General features: G+C 46.6%; 5 protein-coding genes across 5 annotated transcripts; 3 read left to right on the top strand and 2 right to left on the bottom strand.

Annotated features, from left to right (window-relative positions):
• Window positions 1–4,808: 4,808 nt before the first annotated feature.
• VTN77DRAFT_3174 (uncharacterized protein) lies at window positions 4,809–5,511 on the top strand (the record flags this gene model as incomplete). Its single annotated transcript, XM_069419094.1, has 3 exons — window positions 4,809–4,826; window positions 4,929–5,393; window positions 5,458–5,511. The coding sequence occupies 3 exons, from the start codon at window positions 4,809–4,811 to the stop codon at window positions 5,509–5,511; spliced, it is 537 nt and encodes a 178-aa protein (XP_069278704.1).
• A 953-nt stretch (window positions 5,512–6,464) lies between these two features.
• On the bottom strand, window positions 6,465–7,133 carry VTN77DRAFT_3173 (uncharacterized protein; the record flags this gene model as incomplete). The annotated part of the gene is made up of 1 exon (XM_069419093.1): window positions 6,465–7,133. One exon carries the CDS (start codon window positions 7,131–7,133, stop codon window positions 6,465–6,467), a length of 669 nt encoding a protein of 222 aa, XP_069278703.1.
• A 2,400-nt stretch (window positions 7,134–9,533) lies between these two features.
• On the top strand, window positions 9,534–10,081 carry VTN77DRAFT_3172 (uncharacterized protein; the record flags this gene model as incomplete). Its single annotated transcript, XM_069419092.1, has 2 exons — window positions 9,534–9,665; window positions 9,719–10,081. The coding sequence occupies 2 exons, from the start codon at window positions 9,534–9,536 to the stop codon at window positions 10,079–10,081; spliced, it is 495 nt and encodes a 164-aa protein (XP_069278702.1).
• A 2,812-nt stretch (window positions 10,082–12,893) lies between these two features.
• On the bottom strand, window positions 12,894–13,739 carry VTN77DRAFT_3171 (uncharacterized protein; the record flags this gene model as incomplete). The annotated part of the gene is made up of 1 exon (XM_069419091.1): window positions 12,894–13,739. One exon carries the CDS (start codon window positions 13,737–13,739, stop codon window positions 12,894–12,896), a length of 846 nt encoding a protein of 281 aa, XP_069278701.1.
• An 86-nt stretch (window positions 13,740–13,825) lies between these two features.
• Window positions 13,826–14,317, top strand: VTN77DRAFT_3170 (uncharacterized protein; the record flags this gene model as incomplete). Its single annotated transcript, XM_069419090.1, has 1 exon — window positions 13,826–14,317. One exon carries the CDS (start codon window positions 13,826–13,828, stop codon window positions 14,315–14,317), a length of 492 nt encoding a protein of 163 aa, XP_069278700.1.
• Between the last annotated feature and the right edge of the window lie 3,101 nt (window positions 14,318–17,418).

Below are 17,418 nucleotides of genomic sequence, written 5' to 3'. Positions count from 1 at the left end.
ACGAGTCGTATCTCTTCCTTCTAAGGTCAACTACTCAGGCCGCATTAACTTTCTACCAGCAGCCGACCGACTAATTGCTGTTCTTGTGTTTCTCAGCTTAAGTAGACCATTATGTACCATTTACGATACAAAGATATAGAAGTTCTATACAGGCATTTGTATCTTCACTTATGCAATTATATATATTAAAGTAGCTGGAACTTTAGTATTAAAGATGCGCAGATAGAGAGAAGAGACTTGTATTGGATAACAATCAGTCCTAGGCAGGTATTCTTATTCCGGTACTATGGTCGTCAATGGTGCTTGAGACAAGGGCCAGTGAAAACTGAACTTCTCCACCGGGCTTTCGTAATGTCCCTCATCAGACCAACAACCATACCTCAAAGCATTTGTGGTAAGAACACTATGAGGTGACACTGGTGGGATGAGCAGCTCATAGTCCTCTCTGATGACTGCGATTCACGAACGGGGGAGCTGTTTGATTGGGCGAGCATGATTGAGGCACAGCATACCACGCGTCTGTGCTCATAAGCGCCTGGGTGAGGGCTGTCAACCACCTGGACCAAGCAGAATGTCATTTGAGAGATTGACCCATGGTTATCACCGCTGATAACCTAGTGGATCTCTTCGAGCAAGTAAAAAACGAAGCCCTAATGTTGGTTCGATGGTGGCTAGCATGAAATTCCGTCTGGTTTTTCTTCCCATTGTTTCCTCTTGCGATTACAAAAGGCCTCTAAGGGCTTCCCCTCTTGTCCATACGTCGAGGATCTCCCCGCGGGGCACAACAGAGGCCTAGTAGATTCTACGCATGCGGTTACTACTTACTAGTCTACAGACTCAGCCGCCTGACTGAGAAGTCGGAAGAGACTCGGTAGTCTCAAGGGACTCAGCATTCCAAAGAGGGACGGCATGGAAGAAACTATATAAGCGAGAGCAGTACGAAGCTTTATGACTTCATATCCTAATCTTTTGCCAGTAGTGCAGCGATTTGGCTCCTAGAATGCTCCCTAGGAGCCACGCCGTGACAGTATCCTCTAAAGGCAAAAACAAAAAGAAAATATTGAGTGATGAGAGATGATCGTTAGAGTTCTCTGCCGCGATTAATGTCACTCGAAGAGTATTATTCAGGGATAATTCGTTGTCCAACTCATCGTCCCGCATGGCAAAAAGATTATAAACAAACCTGGCCAACCTAGTGGTATAGTCAACCACGTGGGCTTATTAACCACATGGTATCTCACGCGGGAAAGGATTTGGCAAACCGTGTAGAATGGTTAACCCTACAATTTGGATAACCACAGGGGTTTGCAAGTCCTAGAGTTGACCTCGGTTTCAAAGTGGCTGACTAAAATCACAGGTCCTTGAAGACCACAACAGGTTCACCACCATGGGGACCAGGTAGCCACACGGTAGGCCATAGGACCATGGTTCTGCTGCAAACTATATGGCATAGTTCACCATGTGGGATAGCTAACCATATGGCGTGGGTAACCATAAGGGTTTGTTAACTATATGGTGAGTTTTACCATACGGTTTGCTATATTTTTATTAATTATGCTCTACTGCATAGTTAGCAGCCTCCTACGGTTGCCCGCACCATAGGGCAAACTATACCACATGGTTTGCTAGTTTTTCTTTTTTGTGGTCTACCATATAGTTAACGAACCCTTATGGTTACCCACGTCATATGGTTAGTTAGTTATCCCTTATGGTGGCATGGTTTGCCATGTTTTACTTACTTTCTATTAATGTCTGATGCAGCCTCTTTTTGCAGCTATGCGGACAAAGAATCTATCTACTTGCTATTATACACATCTTATTCTTACAGGCCTGGAAGTCCTAGTCCTCCAGTGTTCCCTTGACTTCAGTTTTTTCTACTTGCCCAAAGAACTTAGTGTCTGCCTTCAGTTATCTCACTCTCCGGAACCGCTTTATATTGTTCGAGCAGCCCTGTCTGGATCATAAATCTTGCAGCTTTCCTAGCTTTTAAGGGGATGTTCAGGATTTTGTTGACATCCATTCTTTCTCTGCGTCCATTGTCCTTCTCCCAGGTGGCCTTTCTAAGATCGTTGTATTTCGGGCACACTAAAAGGACGTGCCGTACCGTTTGGCCCTCCTGCCACATTGGCAAGCACTGTCCGTTATATAAGGCACGCATCTTCGGTAGAGGAATTCCCGGAGGCCTATCTTCCCCGTTCTCATCTGTATGATGACAGAGCTGACAGGTTTAGGAGCCGAGGTATGGAGCTGGAGCACCGCTCGTGAAGGAGTTGGTGTCAGCCTTTGCTATGTTTTATCCGTACCGTGGCCTACTATATGGTTAACTATCCCGCATGGTGAACTATACCATATAGTTTGCAGTATTTAAAGAAAATTGTGGCTATGTGATCAGTCCACATTTTGCCCATAGGACAAACTATACCACATGTTTTGCCAGTTTTTCTAAAAATTGTGCCTCGGAGTCTAACTGTCCATCTTCCATGTCCATTGGAATCTGGAAAAGCGCCTACGTTGCAGATCTTTTCATGTTCAGGTGTCTCCAGTGATGACAAGGTGCAAAGTTACGCTGGAGGATAGAACTAGCCACTTTATCTTGTGATGGAGCTACGCCTTGGCGGCAACAGGTTGTTAGTTTGATCACAACTTCTGCCATATCTCCTATCTACTAGTGACTTCTGGGTCTGGGCCTTGGGCAACCTTGTATAGCAAGCTGGCACAACGTGCAGGAGGGCAATGCCAGATAAGAACCATCTATATCTGCATGGAACCCAACTATGTCACCGTAGCTAGTGACACCTGATGTCATGATTGGACTCTGGTAGATTTCTCTATACTTTATAGGCATGGGCTGGTAGGCTATGTTGCCTCCAGTTATCCCTCTATGGAGTCTTTGATAAGGCAGACTGGGCATCGGAGACCAAGAGGCTGCAGCTCAATTCGAGACAAATATGTCTCAAGGCGTACTGTCAATTATTAGAATCTTACCGACTCACAAGGGGTATTTGGGGGAAAGCCTTGCTAATCTTATCTGACAGTAACTGCATGTAGAAAGTCTCAGCAGCAGCTGAATATGGCAAAGAAATGAGCCTCTGAGATAGATTGGCGCAGGTGGACATGTATCTGTTTGATCCTGTGAAATAATCGCAGTCCTTTGCTATGCCATCTCCACAGTTGAGGCTGAGATTAATGGCCGAGCTCCTCAACACTGCCTATACTGTACATGTGTGCTTGAACCAAATAGAGATAAATAAACGATGCTTCTCATTATCTTCGTTGGCATTAAGATGATATCATTCCCATGCACAACTCATCATTCATTGACCCTTTACCATGTCGAATGAGGTGCTTGACTTTAGTGACTGATCAAGAGGTGGCTATATGGGAGCATCTCGAGATGCACGTTTCCCTGCTGAAATCCTTGACGGAAAATTGATCTTGAATCTACTGGGCATAACCCTGGCAAGGCGTTCTTATGATACAAGTGTACCATCTACTCCAAGAACAGGAACGGGCTCTGGACATCAAAACACAACACCAAGCGATTGAACCAGAAGACGAATATAGTCACATTCCACGACGCGACGCCCAGCCGCATGAATCTGGCTGACCCATCCGTTAGGGAGGCAGTCGGAGAACGAGGAAAGGAATTCAAGTGTTAGGACGAATAAGGGAGTGCAACTGCAGGACCTGGATGCTTAGCCACCTGGACATGGCTGAGAATATATCGAAATGGTGAACTTCCACTCGTCTGATAGGATTTAGTGCAAAGCATATGTCTTGATATGCGTCCACGAGGCACCCGTGGCACGAATGGCCAAGGCAGTTGCAGTCCTCGCGGAAGCCACCACCGGCGTTGAAATACGTAGAGTCACAGTACGAATGGGAGTTATCATCGCCGTGGTGACGCTCACTTACCAAGGGGTTGATGACTAGATCCAGTGATCACCAAAGAGGAGCTGAACTGCAGGTTGTAGATCCAATGCATGGTCTGGGACCACGGTCGAAGTTTGCGAGGCGCAGTACAAGGAGAACCATCTAACCAAGTCATGTTGGTTGGAGGATGGCCTTTTTTATACAAAACATTCATGTGCATGAAAGAGGGGCAGTCTCAGCCCTGAGCTAGCACAAGAAATGAACCAAAGAAAAAGTATCAGGCAGTCTATAAAGCTCTCGTCTCTGCCTCACGGACTTGATATCCAGATATCTCTGTCAATACAGAACTGAAGAGACGATCCAACACATTCCATCTCCATCATACTGGTCCTCACAAGCATCAATCAATCTATCCATTCACATTCTGGAAGACGTCATGTCGGGAATCATGGGCAAGTGGTGTCAATATGATATACCATTCATGGCTAACACCACGTACAGCAGATCTCTACAGTAGCAATAGCACAGTAGAGGACTCTCACCAACTGGTCCTTCACTATTTGGAAGATCCTGACGATGTCGTATCCTTCCCAGTTCTGCAGAGACCCTGGAGAGAGGGGTAGATGAGGTCGATCATGACAGGACAAGATGAAAGAACCAAGCGCTTGCGTCGCCGATTTTGCCTTTTCATGAGACATTCGCTGTTTCTATCGGAGTATCGGTGCCTCAGACTACAGTTACTAAAATTGATTGGCATGCTCTCCTTTCCACTGTACAAGATTCTGGAGATCCAATCGTTACCGCCGATGCCATTTCTGCTGAAAGCTGGAAGTGTTTCCAACAGGTGCCATTCCGCAGTTGGATACGGTTTTCGCTAAACCTAGAAGACAAAGCGTTGTGTTCGTTCCAACTTTGCCATGAGCAACTGAAACTCCATGTTTATGATTATCTGCGTATGCACGTTGACAGATCACCGTGGTTTCTTCGTGTTGCTGAGGTCAGGCAATATATACCCCTGGAAGGTCCATAAGACGAAATGCTGACTGATGTTATAGGCGTTAAAACCGCAGAATCCGTTTGCATATTCTGCCGTATATCATGGCATCCAGTCGTTCCGTCGTGGCCAACACTCTAAGCTGGTTCTGGTGTTTGATTTCATCCTGAATCCTATACGGAACCTTCTCTATATGGACGATCTACCACTACCGAGGCTTCTTCTGTGGCTACAAGTTCTCGAACTGCGCTATAGGGATGAATACCAGGGAACTGACCCTGTTGATTGGCGGTGTGAATTCTCGACAGCAATTGAGCTCCACTCCTTCATGAAGAAGAAGAAACCTGAAGAACTGGCTCTCGAGTTGACCTTAAAGGACCAGAGTCACTTTCGCAGCATCAGCGCCCATAGTATTTTGACACAGGATCACATGTTCAAATTGATCAACACCACATGGCGCCGCCGGGCTAGAGAAGCCGAAGCGCTGGCGGTCGTATCCACAGAATATATTGAGATACTTGTCAGGGTGGGTCAGATTTATTCTTTTCATCCTCGTCTGTATTTAACCGTAGCTGATAGCTGCTGCACAGGAGTTCGATATCCGGCGAAACTTTCAGCAGTCACTGCTCTCCTCCAAGGGTTGAAGAATGCCAGAGTCTCCCATTCTTTTGCAGCATCGTTATTCCGCCTAATTGACGTCAGTCGCAATTACGCTGCATGCTGGGAAGATATGGTCAAAAGGGCCCCCGTAGTTCCTTTTTTATTCCCCCTTGTTCGAGAGGTTGCAGCGCATGGTGCAAAAGCGCTGCCAGAGATTTTCCGACATGTTGGCTACGACCTTGACCTCCTGGAAAAGAGGGCTTGATGGCTGTGACGATGAATGGGGCGCGTTCATCTGCCATTCTCCACGATAACACGCCACGATAGAATTCGTTGGATGTGGGAGATCGTGCCAAGTGTGACCCGAAGACATACTTCTCGGCTGCGGATGTGGATCTGATCCTTGCTGGTCTGGAGGAAATGTAGTCTGAACTTGAACGGATTGATTGCCATCTATCTGCCCGGCTTGCTGCTGTAAGCTGAGGTGTACTTCTCGCCTGACATCAGGCTCAACCGAATTGCGAGATGACTGAAGGGCATTTCTTAACTGTCTGGCTCCAGCTGAATCTTCACCTTCTTGAGCTGCTGCGCATGGTGGCTGTTCTTGGGAAGGACAAGTGTTTGCAGACAATGAGCATCCTGAAAATTGTCGCACTTGACCTGATGTACATCCTTCTCTATTCGTTCGTTTTGGGTCAGGTTGAGACAGTTCCGACATGAAGTCTACAGATACAGAACCTGACAAAACGGTTAGCCGAGCCTCAGTAACTGTAGAGCCACACCTACAATCATATCGATTTTGGAATTCTTTGGACCAGGGAGATAACTCCCGTAAAATTTCAAGAATATGCCGTTTCGAAGGAGTAGCATCAGACTCCGCGTCTGGTTCAGCACCAGAATCTGTATCTGATTCCTTCCCTGGTAGTGACACAAGCGCCTGCTCCGAAAGTAAAAGGTCCACAAATTCCGCAAGATTCTTGTACGTTGTTGATTGACTTCAGCGTGTGCCAATCCTAATGCCAGAAGAATGGCATGACCACTCTGGCTCAAGCTTTTGACGCATAAGCTTCTCCTCAAGAAGCTTCTTGATCACCAAGTATCTGATTCCGTGTCCTATCGCTAGACTAACGAACCGTTCGCGCCCAATGAATTGACCACTCTTCCGCACGTACTTTGCAATCGTGCCCCCCTGCCCTTCATGGAAAGATCGTGGGTCGACGTCCTCTGCCAACAGAAGCTCAACCAAATAATCCACTCGGACACGGTCGCCATCGAGTTGTTGATACTCCGTAAACCTGGAAGCATACGATATCCAAGCGCTGGTCCGAAGCAACCTGTCCTCGATGGACGCATTAGGGTCTCCCTCCACTCGTGTGATGTCGTCAATTCGTCGGTCTCGCGCAGGCAGCCGCTTCCGCCCTATAATGTCTACAATATTGTTGTTCCGGATTGCCCACAGCTGAAGAAACGCATTGCTGAGAGACCTAAGTAATTTTTCTCCCGCCGATAGTGTTCGCTTGGCCTCGACTCGGGTGGCAGAGTTCGTAGGCAGCGAAGGATGGCGCTGAAGAGTGGATGAAGGATCGCTATGGTGGTGGTGGTGGTCGTCGTCGTCGTCTTTGTTGTTGTTGTCACTGAAACATGTTCCGAACGCATCGACACTCATCCTCTATACTCAGCTCAGACATTCTATCATCTGAAACTGCATCGTCACTCTGCTTGTGCACAGCTTGGTCCATTTTGTCCTTAAAATCTCGGATTAGGGCGCTAACAGGATATACAGTATTCGGGGTGGTTGCAGTGGCCATACGGCGACAAAAATGTCACAATTTCGATCACCGTCGAGGGTATACCAGCATGATCTACTGACTTTATGTAGCGACTGGATTTCCGCTTTCTTCATCCCGCCTCCTCCTCGCGTTGACCAAACGCTGTGTGGTCGGTCCATGACGTTCTGGTCAATGGTGGAATTGCACAGTTCACAGGGCCTGAAGTTTTGGGACGCCCAAGGATAAATGGAGGAGAGAGTGTTTTTTCAAGAAGATCAACCGAAAGAACTTTGTAGGTTGCGCGGGCTATTGGTTGACAATGTAGTACGGAAAATGTATCAAACGTTCTAACAAGATTGAGTTAGAGCGGTTGAAACCAATGACCGAACGAACCAACGGTTTCTTGCAACAGAGTTATGAACAAGCTCCAAACAGCACATGTCTTGAGTGAAATCATAGCCACAGCTGGTTGCTTATCGTGCATTAAAAAAATAGAGAGGGAAGATGTTAATGAAATATGTTGATGGTTACATTCGCTATCGAACTAACCCTGGATCTTTTGAAAGTTCCTTGGGCCTTTTCCTTCTAGTAGAATGTCCCCAAAACGTTAAACGAGGAGAACTAAGGACAGGAAATATTCCATGTTACTGTGATACTCTCAGATAAGAACATGGTACGACCTCAGGCCTTCATTGACAATGGTATCTACCGGTTCCTATTACAGCACGTCAATATTCCAACAAGGCGCAAGATCGTACAGAAGATTGACCAGATGGAAGCAGATGTCAGTTTTGTGTTCCTTCCACGAAAGACCAAACTAACTAATACAATACCAGTGTTTGCTTCGTTTGATTGTTGTCCTAAGTGAGGCGCTGCAAGCACAACTGAAAACCCAAAATGACGAGCTTTATAAGACCAGAGAAGCTATGGAGAAAAGATCAACTTGAATTTGATTCCATGAAACGGCTCACAGAGATCCTCTTCGATCTTATCCAGCAGATTTGCAGAATACTTGGCGAGGATTTACAGCAGCACAGTTATTTTAACTCGACGCTGGATGCTGCAATAGCTCAGTTAGATCTTCAGGACTCAAAAACCATGTAATAAATTGCTCCAGTAAAATGAGACGCTACTAGAGGATCTTAGGAGAACTCAATTAAAATAGAAAAGAGATATCCAACCAAATAATGTAACATGAGTGTCTGTAGCTAATTTAAGATCTACAAATAAGAACGAAAGCTTCTTTCTTTGGAAATTTTATCCAAATCCATTGTCGAGAAAGTCCCGGCTACGCGTTGACTCCTTGGATTTTATGCCCTATGTAAAATCCAATCATCCTATATTTATTTCTAGGCACAACTCCCGAGTAATCAAGCAGAAACCTAGGCCCTTAAAGACCGGCCAGTTCAAATTTACTTGGGCTATGAGAAACGGCTGCCAAGCTGCAGATCAAGGTCAGTATTAAGCTTGTAAGGTTGCAAATAGCCCCGGCATGATTTTGACAGTATGGAGTCGTTACTATGTAGGGAGAGAGTATAATGACAAAAATTTATAAGAACGGTCCGTTCAGGCGAATAAGAGATGGACAGGAGACCATCACTTGATGGAAATGACGAAGGTGGTATTTTACATTAACACTGACTGTACATGATGAAACGGAGCACCATATCTACCAGGCAGTACTTTATTCCAGCAGTCAACCTTGAACAGGTGCCCTAATCATGACTGTTTCCCTCTTTATCACATTAACTCATAAATGGGGGACCATTGAATTAGATGGGGTTTATGGTAATAATAAAATTCAAAAAAAAAAAAAAGAATCCGTTAACACAAAAGTCGTAAGTGGGGAAGGAATGCGAATTGGCGAATTGAACGCGCCGTATAGCTCCTTCCAATATTTGACTATCAAAACAGAAACAACCGTTCAAACTGGCACCGTTACGACCATGGTGGAATCAATGAATTCGCACATATTTTGCTGGATAGCGGCACGGCAACGTTGAGGAAACAGGTTCTTCCCTCTCTACTTGAGAATTTGAACAATGTCACACTCCTTCTGACCTTGATCTAGCTGCCGTTCCACAAGCTCCTTGGAAGCACCACGAAGTCAAGCTGGCCGGCATGGCAGTTAAATTGAGGTCAGAAGGTTCAGACTTGTCCTTGTCTCTTTGTCAAGGGGAGTCAGTTTTCTGAGTCTCTCCGCAACCAGTACACCGTGTTACGGTGCTGCCAAGAAACAAGCCATCTGAGACATGCACCGCGGGTTACATCGAATTAGTGCTCTTGCTGTATTCAAAATGTCCCTGCAGAGCCATCTCCAATCATTTAATCCAGTATTGGACCACAGCAAGTCTATCAGCGTCAGCCATGCCTCTCGAAAGGGAAGCGAGGTTGACGCCCACACCGAGAGCGCTAACGGAATACTGACAGTATGTCTCCTCCCAACCCGTATACACGGTAACTATCTAATCCCCATGTCAAGCCAATATCCAGCCTCCCATCTCCGGCGTGCTCGGAAGGCCCTCATTGTGAGTTGCTACCGCAGGAATGTTCCCAATTCCACACGCTACGTCACAGTCTCGAGTGCGGCACCATGCTCGTGAAAGAGGAGCATGGGTGGAGCGCCAATGCAGCAGTTCGACTACCACCGGAGCTTCAGATTTGTTATTATCCTGGAAAGCTGCACGGCGGAATACTCGCATTCATCCTGGATCAGGTGCTGGTGCGCTGCTGCGATCCCGCGTTGACGGCCAAACTAGAGATTAACTTTCGAAATCCAGTGCCCCCCGGGGCATCAATGATTGGTGCGAGCCTGGACAGAAGGAGTCAAAGGGCGAAAAACTGAGATGAGAGGACGCATTGAGCTTGAGGATGGGGAAACGGGCACGATGACAGTTGCCGTGGAAGCCAAGGCGATCTTTATGAGAGAAAGGGCTTGGACCGCATGCTAGTCAATTTGAAATGATACCATCCCAGTCGTTCACACAAGGGAAGAAGATGGATAAAGCTGCAATAATGAGCGGAAAGAGGCAACTTGTGACAGCCCTGTACTTGCTTATCACGTAATATTTCCATATTAGGTTTAGCGATAGGGCAGGATTGTAGGGCTGGAGATCAACATCTCGCGCTTCACACGAGCTGCAGATCTTTCTTCCTTTGCTTCCCCAGCTTCAGATAGTCTAGCATAGCTGCCAATGAGATCGATTTCTTATTGCATGAGCCGTCACATATAGGTAAAGTCGCTATTCCATTTGTCGAAAAGATGAAACTCCCTCCAGATATAGTTAGATTAGCATACTCCAAGTTTCGAAATCAAGAAGTTTAACAAGTTGGTAAATTATCAATGGCTATATATTATAGCTATAGTAGATTGCAGATAATTTGAACAAGGGCCTCCTAGTACCCTCTATCTTCTTAATGTCTTAAGATTGGTTAAGCACGTATAAGCTTATCATGTGCCCATAGAGGGACTGGTATCGCAGTGTGAGTGGCCACAGGATAAGCCCCTAGGTCATCTGGTTACTGATGGGTGCTTCTACCTATGGCTAATTAACTTCCGTAACTCGAGCATGATAGATGCTCTATCGCGTTGTTCCACTGTACGTCCTTCCTAAGTGGTCAGGTTCCTCTGTTGAAGCCTGATGATGTTAGGAAATTCAGGTCTCCCTTTGAACCGGGCAATGTTGTCTCTTTCCTAACTCAGATAACCACCATGCACATGAGCTTCTTTTTTTTTTTTGACATGGGATTTTTCAATTCACTCACCGGAGCCGCGTCCAAGAATTGCGGAGGACATAATATTGCCCCCGGTGATTTTTGCATTGGGCCCTGTTTTTGTCCGTCCAGAGATCCAGACGTCTTGAGATAGGTCCACCTTGGCAAGAGGATAAATGAATATATGTAACACAGTAAACTCTTCCTATAGCAATCCTGGATAAAACGATACTTTGGTTAGAGCGATAATTTCACTGACCTGAATTCCACATTTTCGTGCAAAATTACCTCCCATAAGATATGGTGTCCTATTATACCGATTGGAAATTCTTGCCCATTGCCATCGTTATAGAGAAAATTTACTGTAATGCCTGCAGGTGGTATGGTGGTACTTTGGTAGAACTCGACCGGCAGGGCTTTACTATGTGCCTGTGGATCAACAAACCTTTATATTAGGTCAGATGCTCCCCCATTGACTAAGATGCTATATGAAATTTGGACAGAGCTATACCAAATACGGCAGCTTACCTCAGTTGAGGTCAGAGTGTAGTGAGTGCTAACCAGCTGTTTCTGTGCATCTCTTTTAATGTATGTATCTGGTTATATGACCTTTTATGTCATGACTCTATCAACAAGAAACAAGCCTATGAGTAACTCAAAAAGTAAGATTAATACTGGAGAAGCAAGGAAGAGAATTTATCAATGTAAGGAATAAAGGAGTTCCGATGCTATTGGTAGGCTACCTTCCTGACAGCATATCTTAAGGGCATCTTCAAGATTCACTACTTGGTACTTTGACCGAATATTCTTTAGAATGCCTGGCCATGTAGCCATAACCCCCTCAAGTGAGCGACAGTAGCAGTTTTGGTCCCCCAGTTTGAAGATTTACATGTCGATTTCTTGAGGTATGACATAAGGTACTGCCGAACCTCAGAAAACCCTGTAAGAAAGCAATATGTATGAGAGATAATGGGATATATATTCCAGAACTATAAGACAAGAGTATTAGCGCATGTGCAGTTATAACATATCAATGGATCTCGCTGGTCTAAACCGAACCATCAGTGCCAGTGCTGGGAAGGCCCAGAAGAGCCAGGGCCTGTCAATTGAGTCATTTCTAGCCTCGTTGGCAGTCTACGGCAGTCTCTGCGTGGCTGTTCTTCCCCAAAGCGGCTCGAGCCCCGGAGACGCAGACCCCGCCGCTTTATCCTCTCTTGTCCAATTGGCTAGATGCTTGATTTTTCGTGCGTCGCCCCTGGCTCAATATGGCGTGCTCCTGCATTCTGCCCAACTTTTGCTTCGGCGAGATTGTTCAGGACTTATTTGGCCTCCAGAGCCCTTTTCAGTCACTGTCTAAGCAATTCTGACTTTCTGGAAGGAACAGTGCCTGCGATCACCCATGGCAATGCAATAAATCTTGGACAGTGAAATATTATTGTTCTCGATACCGCATGGGCAAGAACTGCCCGGGAATTCAAGACACAGAATTCAAGATGCCACTCCATGCCACAACATGCCTTTGACATGGTGTTGCATTCAGAATGTATGTCCAATTCTGTGTGTTTGACAAGTCCCAAAACGGTCCCTGGGGTCGCCACCTGGGCGTTAATCCTTGTACCCCCGAAACTTGCACTTAAACAGAACTCAAAATCGATCTCCTTCCCTGCAGATTAAAGGCAGATATTTATCCCGTTTATCTCCGTATAATTTTATTCACTTGCCTTTTAACATTTCTTGAAGGTTCCAGAATACCGCTTCTAATGAAGATCGTTATCGTTGGTGCCGGCATCTCCGGTATTTCCTGTTATCTCTTTCTTAAGAAGTATCTTCATGATTCCTCGACCCAGATAATAGTGTACGATAAGCATGGTATCACTCTTAAGTCGGGTTCCCTTGACTCTCCTTCAGTTTGGGGCACTGGTATTGGCGTGTCTGCAAACGGTCTACGCGTGTTGCGCGATCTGGACAGCAGAGTTGCGGAGGAGGTCGCGTCTCGGGGATTTGTCTGCCAGAACTTCGCATTCCGCACTGCAAATGGACGGGCACTCGGTGAGCAGAAAACGGGGCTCCGGTCCAAGCAAGACGACTATTGCGTCGCTATCAGTCGGAATGCTCTGTGGGCTTGCTTGATGACTCTGCATACAATGGTTGAGAGTGTGAGACGTGATGAAAACGGAAAGGTGGTTATAAGTTTTGGGGATCGAGATGAGGACGCTGCAGATCTGGTCATCGGAGCAGATGGCGTGAATAGCGTTGTGAGACAAGGGATATTTGGTTCCGATCATTATAAACCAGTATACAGGTAAGGGCACCGCTCCCCCACTTGTAGATGCCGTGATAGTAATCCCTTCTGCCTCAGCGAACGCCGGACTCGGTGGAGTGGGGATAATCTCGGCATTGTTTTCAAGGAGGTACTCGATCGCAGACCTGGGAGCTCCATTTCGGACAGCGAACTCAAACACAGGAACATGGATATCCATGGGGACTGTGGGGTTGAACCGTGCCCTCTTGTGGAGGCAAGGTTGGATTAGCTCCAAATTACCATCAACGACTGCGAAGTGGAGAGGCGAGAGGCCGTGCATGTTCTTCCCTAGTGGTGCCGATGCCTGGTGGAGGAGCCTCTTGAGAGATGTCTCGAAATGTTCCGGTTTCCCACGCTGTATCCATTCACTCGCAACCAAGGTAAGCAGTTGGATCTTCTGGTCACCAAGCTGGGCAAAGAATTTATCGGACAGGAAAAGTTTCCATATCACGTCTGACAGCCGTGGTGGTGTTTGGACGAGATCCATTAGAGTATCGAAGGGCAGACATTCCAGAATCTTAAGACGAAGTTTAGGCGGAAGAGATTGCAGCAGTTTCACGTCGAGGATCTGAGATGGATTGGAGATTAACCGTTGACACTTTGTGGAAACCGCTGCAGTGGAACACGATAGAGGGCGCTTTATCTTGTTGCGTGGTAGCAGCAGCTATGCGGCCTTTCAGAGAAAACGTTCGTGTTGTATCCTTCTTCAGTGACAAGTTGGAGAAGATGAGGTATGAATTTGAAGAAAGGCAGGATGGAGGCCTTTTATCTTCCTGCGACCGCGGATTACGAAGGCTGTGTCTCATCCTGGTAGCGTCGATGACGATAGACGTTCGCACGTTGCATGCTCAGGGGCGCAGTGCCACGCAATCTGCGAGTCTTTCCCCTGAGAAGTCAGCTGAGCCTGGACAGGGAGTAGCCACAAATCAAACCAGAATTCATGGTGGTGATGACCGAACAAACGTTGGGCAGATAACGGCGAAGATTCTAGAGCTGACAGTGCATAGCCACGGATCGGAGGGACAGGAAGCATCAATGCACGAAGCAGAGGAGCGGGACGCATAGGGAGACGGTGTACTCCTGGAGCCTAGTCACGGCATTAGCACTGAGGTTTGGTATTCTCACCAATTTGGTCACCAGCCGGGTTGGCCGTGTTCACTGTCACCCTACAGTGTTGTTAGTCATGATCCTGAAATTCCCATACCTAATATCCAATAACAGTGAAATTCGAAATATAGAGCCCCGAGAAATGACATTGTACCAGTCTTATTACATCAGAAGCCTTGAAGTTAGACAGTACATACTACATAGTAAGTCAGGAAATATGTCCCGTATTGGTGATGTTCTAAATACAGAACCTAACAGAAGTAGGGGGACTGTAGAAATTATTCTTAATCATTCATGTAGAACTTGGATGTGTAGTATATAACCAAGAAATCAAGTATCAAGCCTACAAGTCATCAAATCTTCAGTTCCACCTAGCATTAGTCTCAGATGCTGTGACCGGTGTGGTCCGACAGGTTCGACAGTCGCGTGGGCGGTAGACAGGGCGGTGTGCAGTAGATCCGGCAGAATTCACCGATATCAACCCCTCCACCCTAGGTGGCTCTTCTCCTTTTCCTTCTCCAGCTTCGGATCTTAGTTAGAGCTACCGAATAGATTCAGTTCTTATTCGACTGAACCGTCACATTATCCAAAGCTCACTATCATTCATTCTTTTCTACTTCCTGACATGCGTGAGGAGCCGACATCGAGGCGTCATTCTCCATAAGTGCTCATCAGACGCGTTTGTGGGATCTCAAATCATTCTCTCACTTTATCCTTGATGGGACGTTAAGAGGTTGAACCAAGGCATATGCCATCGGTATCGTACCTCTGAAGACGTCTACCCATCAATCCTTTAATCGAGAATCCAGAATCATAAGACGCGGCATTGTAAACAAATTGGTTGCGTCGTTCTCCCCGCCCATGTGAGTTTCGTAGATGGCAACATTCACCCTCGGAGCCAGTACCGGATCTCTCTTCTATAAAGAAGCTCAAAAGAGTAGGCTAGATTCGCTAGATAATGAGTCTTTCAAACCTCCTGAATTCCCTGGAGAATAATATCGAACCGGAACATAGGCTCGAAAGCATCATTACCACACATACTAATCATGGCGATAAATCCTTTCAGTCTAACTGAAGCTCAGTTTGAAGATATGAAGGTTCTGGAGCGTTTAGAACAGCATCTACAGTGAAAGTAGGTGGGAATGCTAAGAAGTTTTGATTCTTTATAAACCGGCTAAAACTTTCTTGGCTACATTAGTCCGGCTTATCCCGCACCGCATTCCCTATGGACATGTAGGTCCATGACCACGTCTATCAAACGTTCCGGCGATAGCCGCTACGACTGCGACTGAGCCTTCTCCGCGAACCATAGCCCGTGTCGTATGTGCCGCCGTACGTGCCGGTGGTATCTGTCGTGCCGTAGCCAGTTGTGCCATAGTCTGTACCATAGCGAGTGCCGTAGCCTGTCGTGCCCGTGGTGCCGTACCCGGTTGTCCCATAGCCTGTCGAGCCGTATCCGGTTGTCCCATAGCCTGTCGAGCCGTACCCGGTTGTCCCATAGCCTGTCGTGCCGTAGCCCGTGGTTCCAGTGGTGTCGTAGGTGGTGCCCGTGGTGTCGGTGGTTCCGGTGGTGTCGTAGGTGGTGCCCGTGGTGTCGTAGGTGGTGCCCGTGGTGTCGGTGGTGCCCGTGGTGTCGGTAGTCATTTTGGCTGGTAGGAAGTTTTGTTCTGTTCTGAAAAGATATATTCTTAGAATAAATTCTTTTTGTTGACCTTTTTTGGGTTTTGTTTTCCCTTTCAAGATAATAAACCAAATCTGATCTGGATTAAACAAAAGCTACCAAGACGCCAGAAACTCAGACCCCCTTAAATTCCTCCTCGTGGCGTTGGATGGTCCCTCCCTGACATCACCTGCGGCGTTCTTCATTGCCAGCGGCGACAAGCGCGACTGGCTGGAATTGCACCCTTTGCATGATGACAGTTTCCCTTCCCGCACCCCCCGTTGATTGAAGTCATTCGAATGGCCGCAAAAGGCAAATTTTTTTTATAAATTTACTATCTAGGGCGATGACGGCATTGATTCCTCACTATGACCAACAGTATGACAATCACTGCACGTCAGGGGCGCTCGTGCGGGTGCCTGCGAGACGACTTCGGCAACCATGGGGTCCCGCAGTTCTGCGACCTCTACCACTTCCTCCATAGCCTGAGCGAGTTCTTCAGCTTCTCGTGCATTCAGTGAACCATTATGGGATAGCTTCTTCTTGGATCTCTTGGTTTTTTGCTATAATTGCTCATTTGCGGCACGTAGATCATGGACTTCCTTCGCTAGTCAGACTGCGTTATGCATTGCAAGGATGGCTGTGTACGCCGCTTTAATAACTGCTTGATTATTGCTGATTGTAGTTATAACTGGATATTAATATGAGGTGTTCCTGGGACCTAATTTGTCTGTATATTGCTATAACTGCTGCCAGGAGGTATAGGTGTCTTATATTGCACATGGAGCTGAGATAAGACGCGATCAGGGTTAAATGGAACCAAACCATTAGCTGTAAAGCCATTGTAACCAATTTGGTCATCAGCCGGGTTTGCTGTGTTCGCTGTCACCACGATAGGGACGAGAATATCTCAGACATATAGCGGCCGTGTAACGGGAAAGCTAACAGTGTTGTTAGTCATGATCCTGGAATTCCCATACCTAATATCCAATAGCAGTGAACTTCTAAATATAGAGACATTCATCTAGAACTTGTGAGGGTGTGTAGTATATAATGTTGCGCCTAGCATTAGGATCTTTTCATGAATTAAAAAACATCATGGTCTAGTCAGAGAATAGGGTCCATTCACCTACGGTAAGAGAATAAAATGAAACAAAGATAAGAGACTTGATACGTGGTAACCGTCCTGGGTCTCCAGATGATGTAGGAGCGCAGACTTGTGACCTGGGTGGTCCTCTGTCCGGAGTAGAAACTGTCACGAGTCCTGGGCCCGAGTCGGGCGCGGGGCTGTAGTCCAAGGTCCGATGAGGTTGTAGATCAAGTGTCCTGCGGTTATTGACGTAGGTGTCGAGACCTCTACATCATGTCGTAGTCCAACTGTCTTAGGGTTGACTTAATA

Source organism: Rasamsonia byssochlamydoides (genome assembly GCF_041956645.1).
Source record: "Rasamsonia byssochlamydoides strain NRRL 3658 unplaced genomic scaffold VTN77scaffold_22, whole genome shotgun sequence".
NCBI lineage: Eukaryota > Fungi > Ascomycota > Eurotiomycetes > Eurotiales > Trichocomaceae > Rasamsonia > Rasamsonia byssochlamydoides.
The sequence above is the reverse complement of the archived record's forward strand: the minus strand, read 5'-3'. Positions and strand labels throughout refer to the sequence as shown.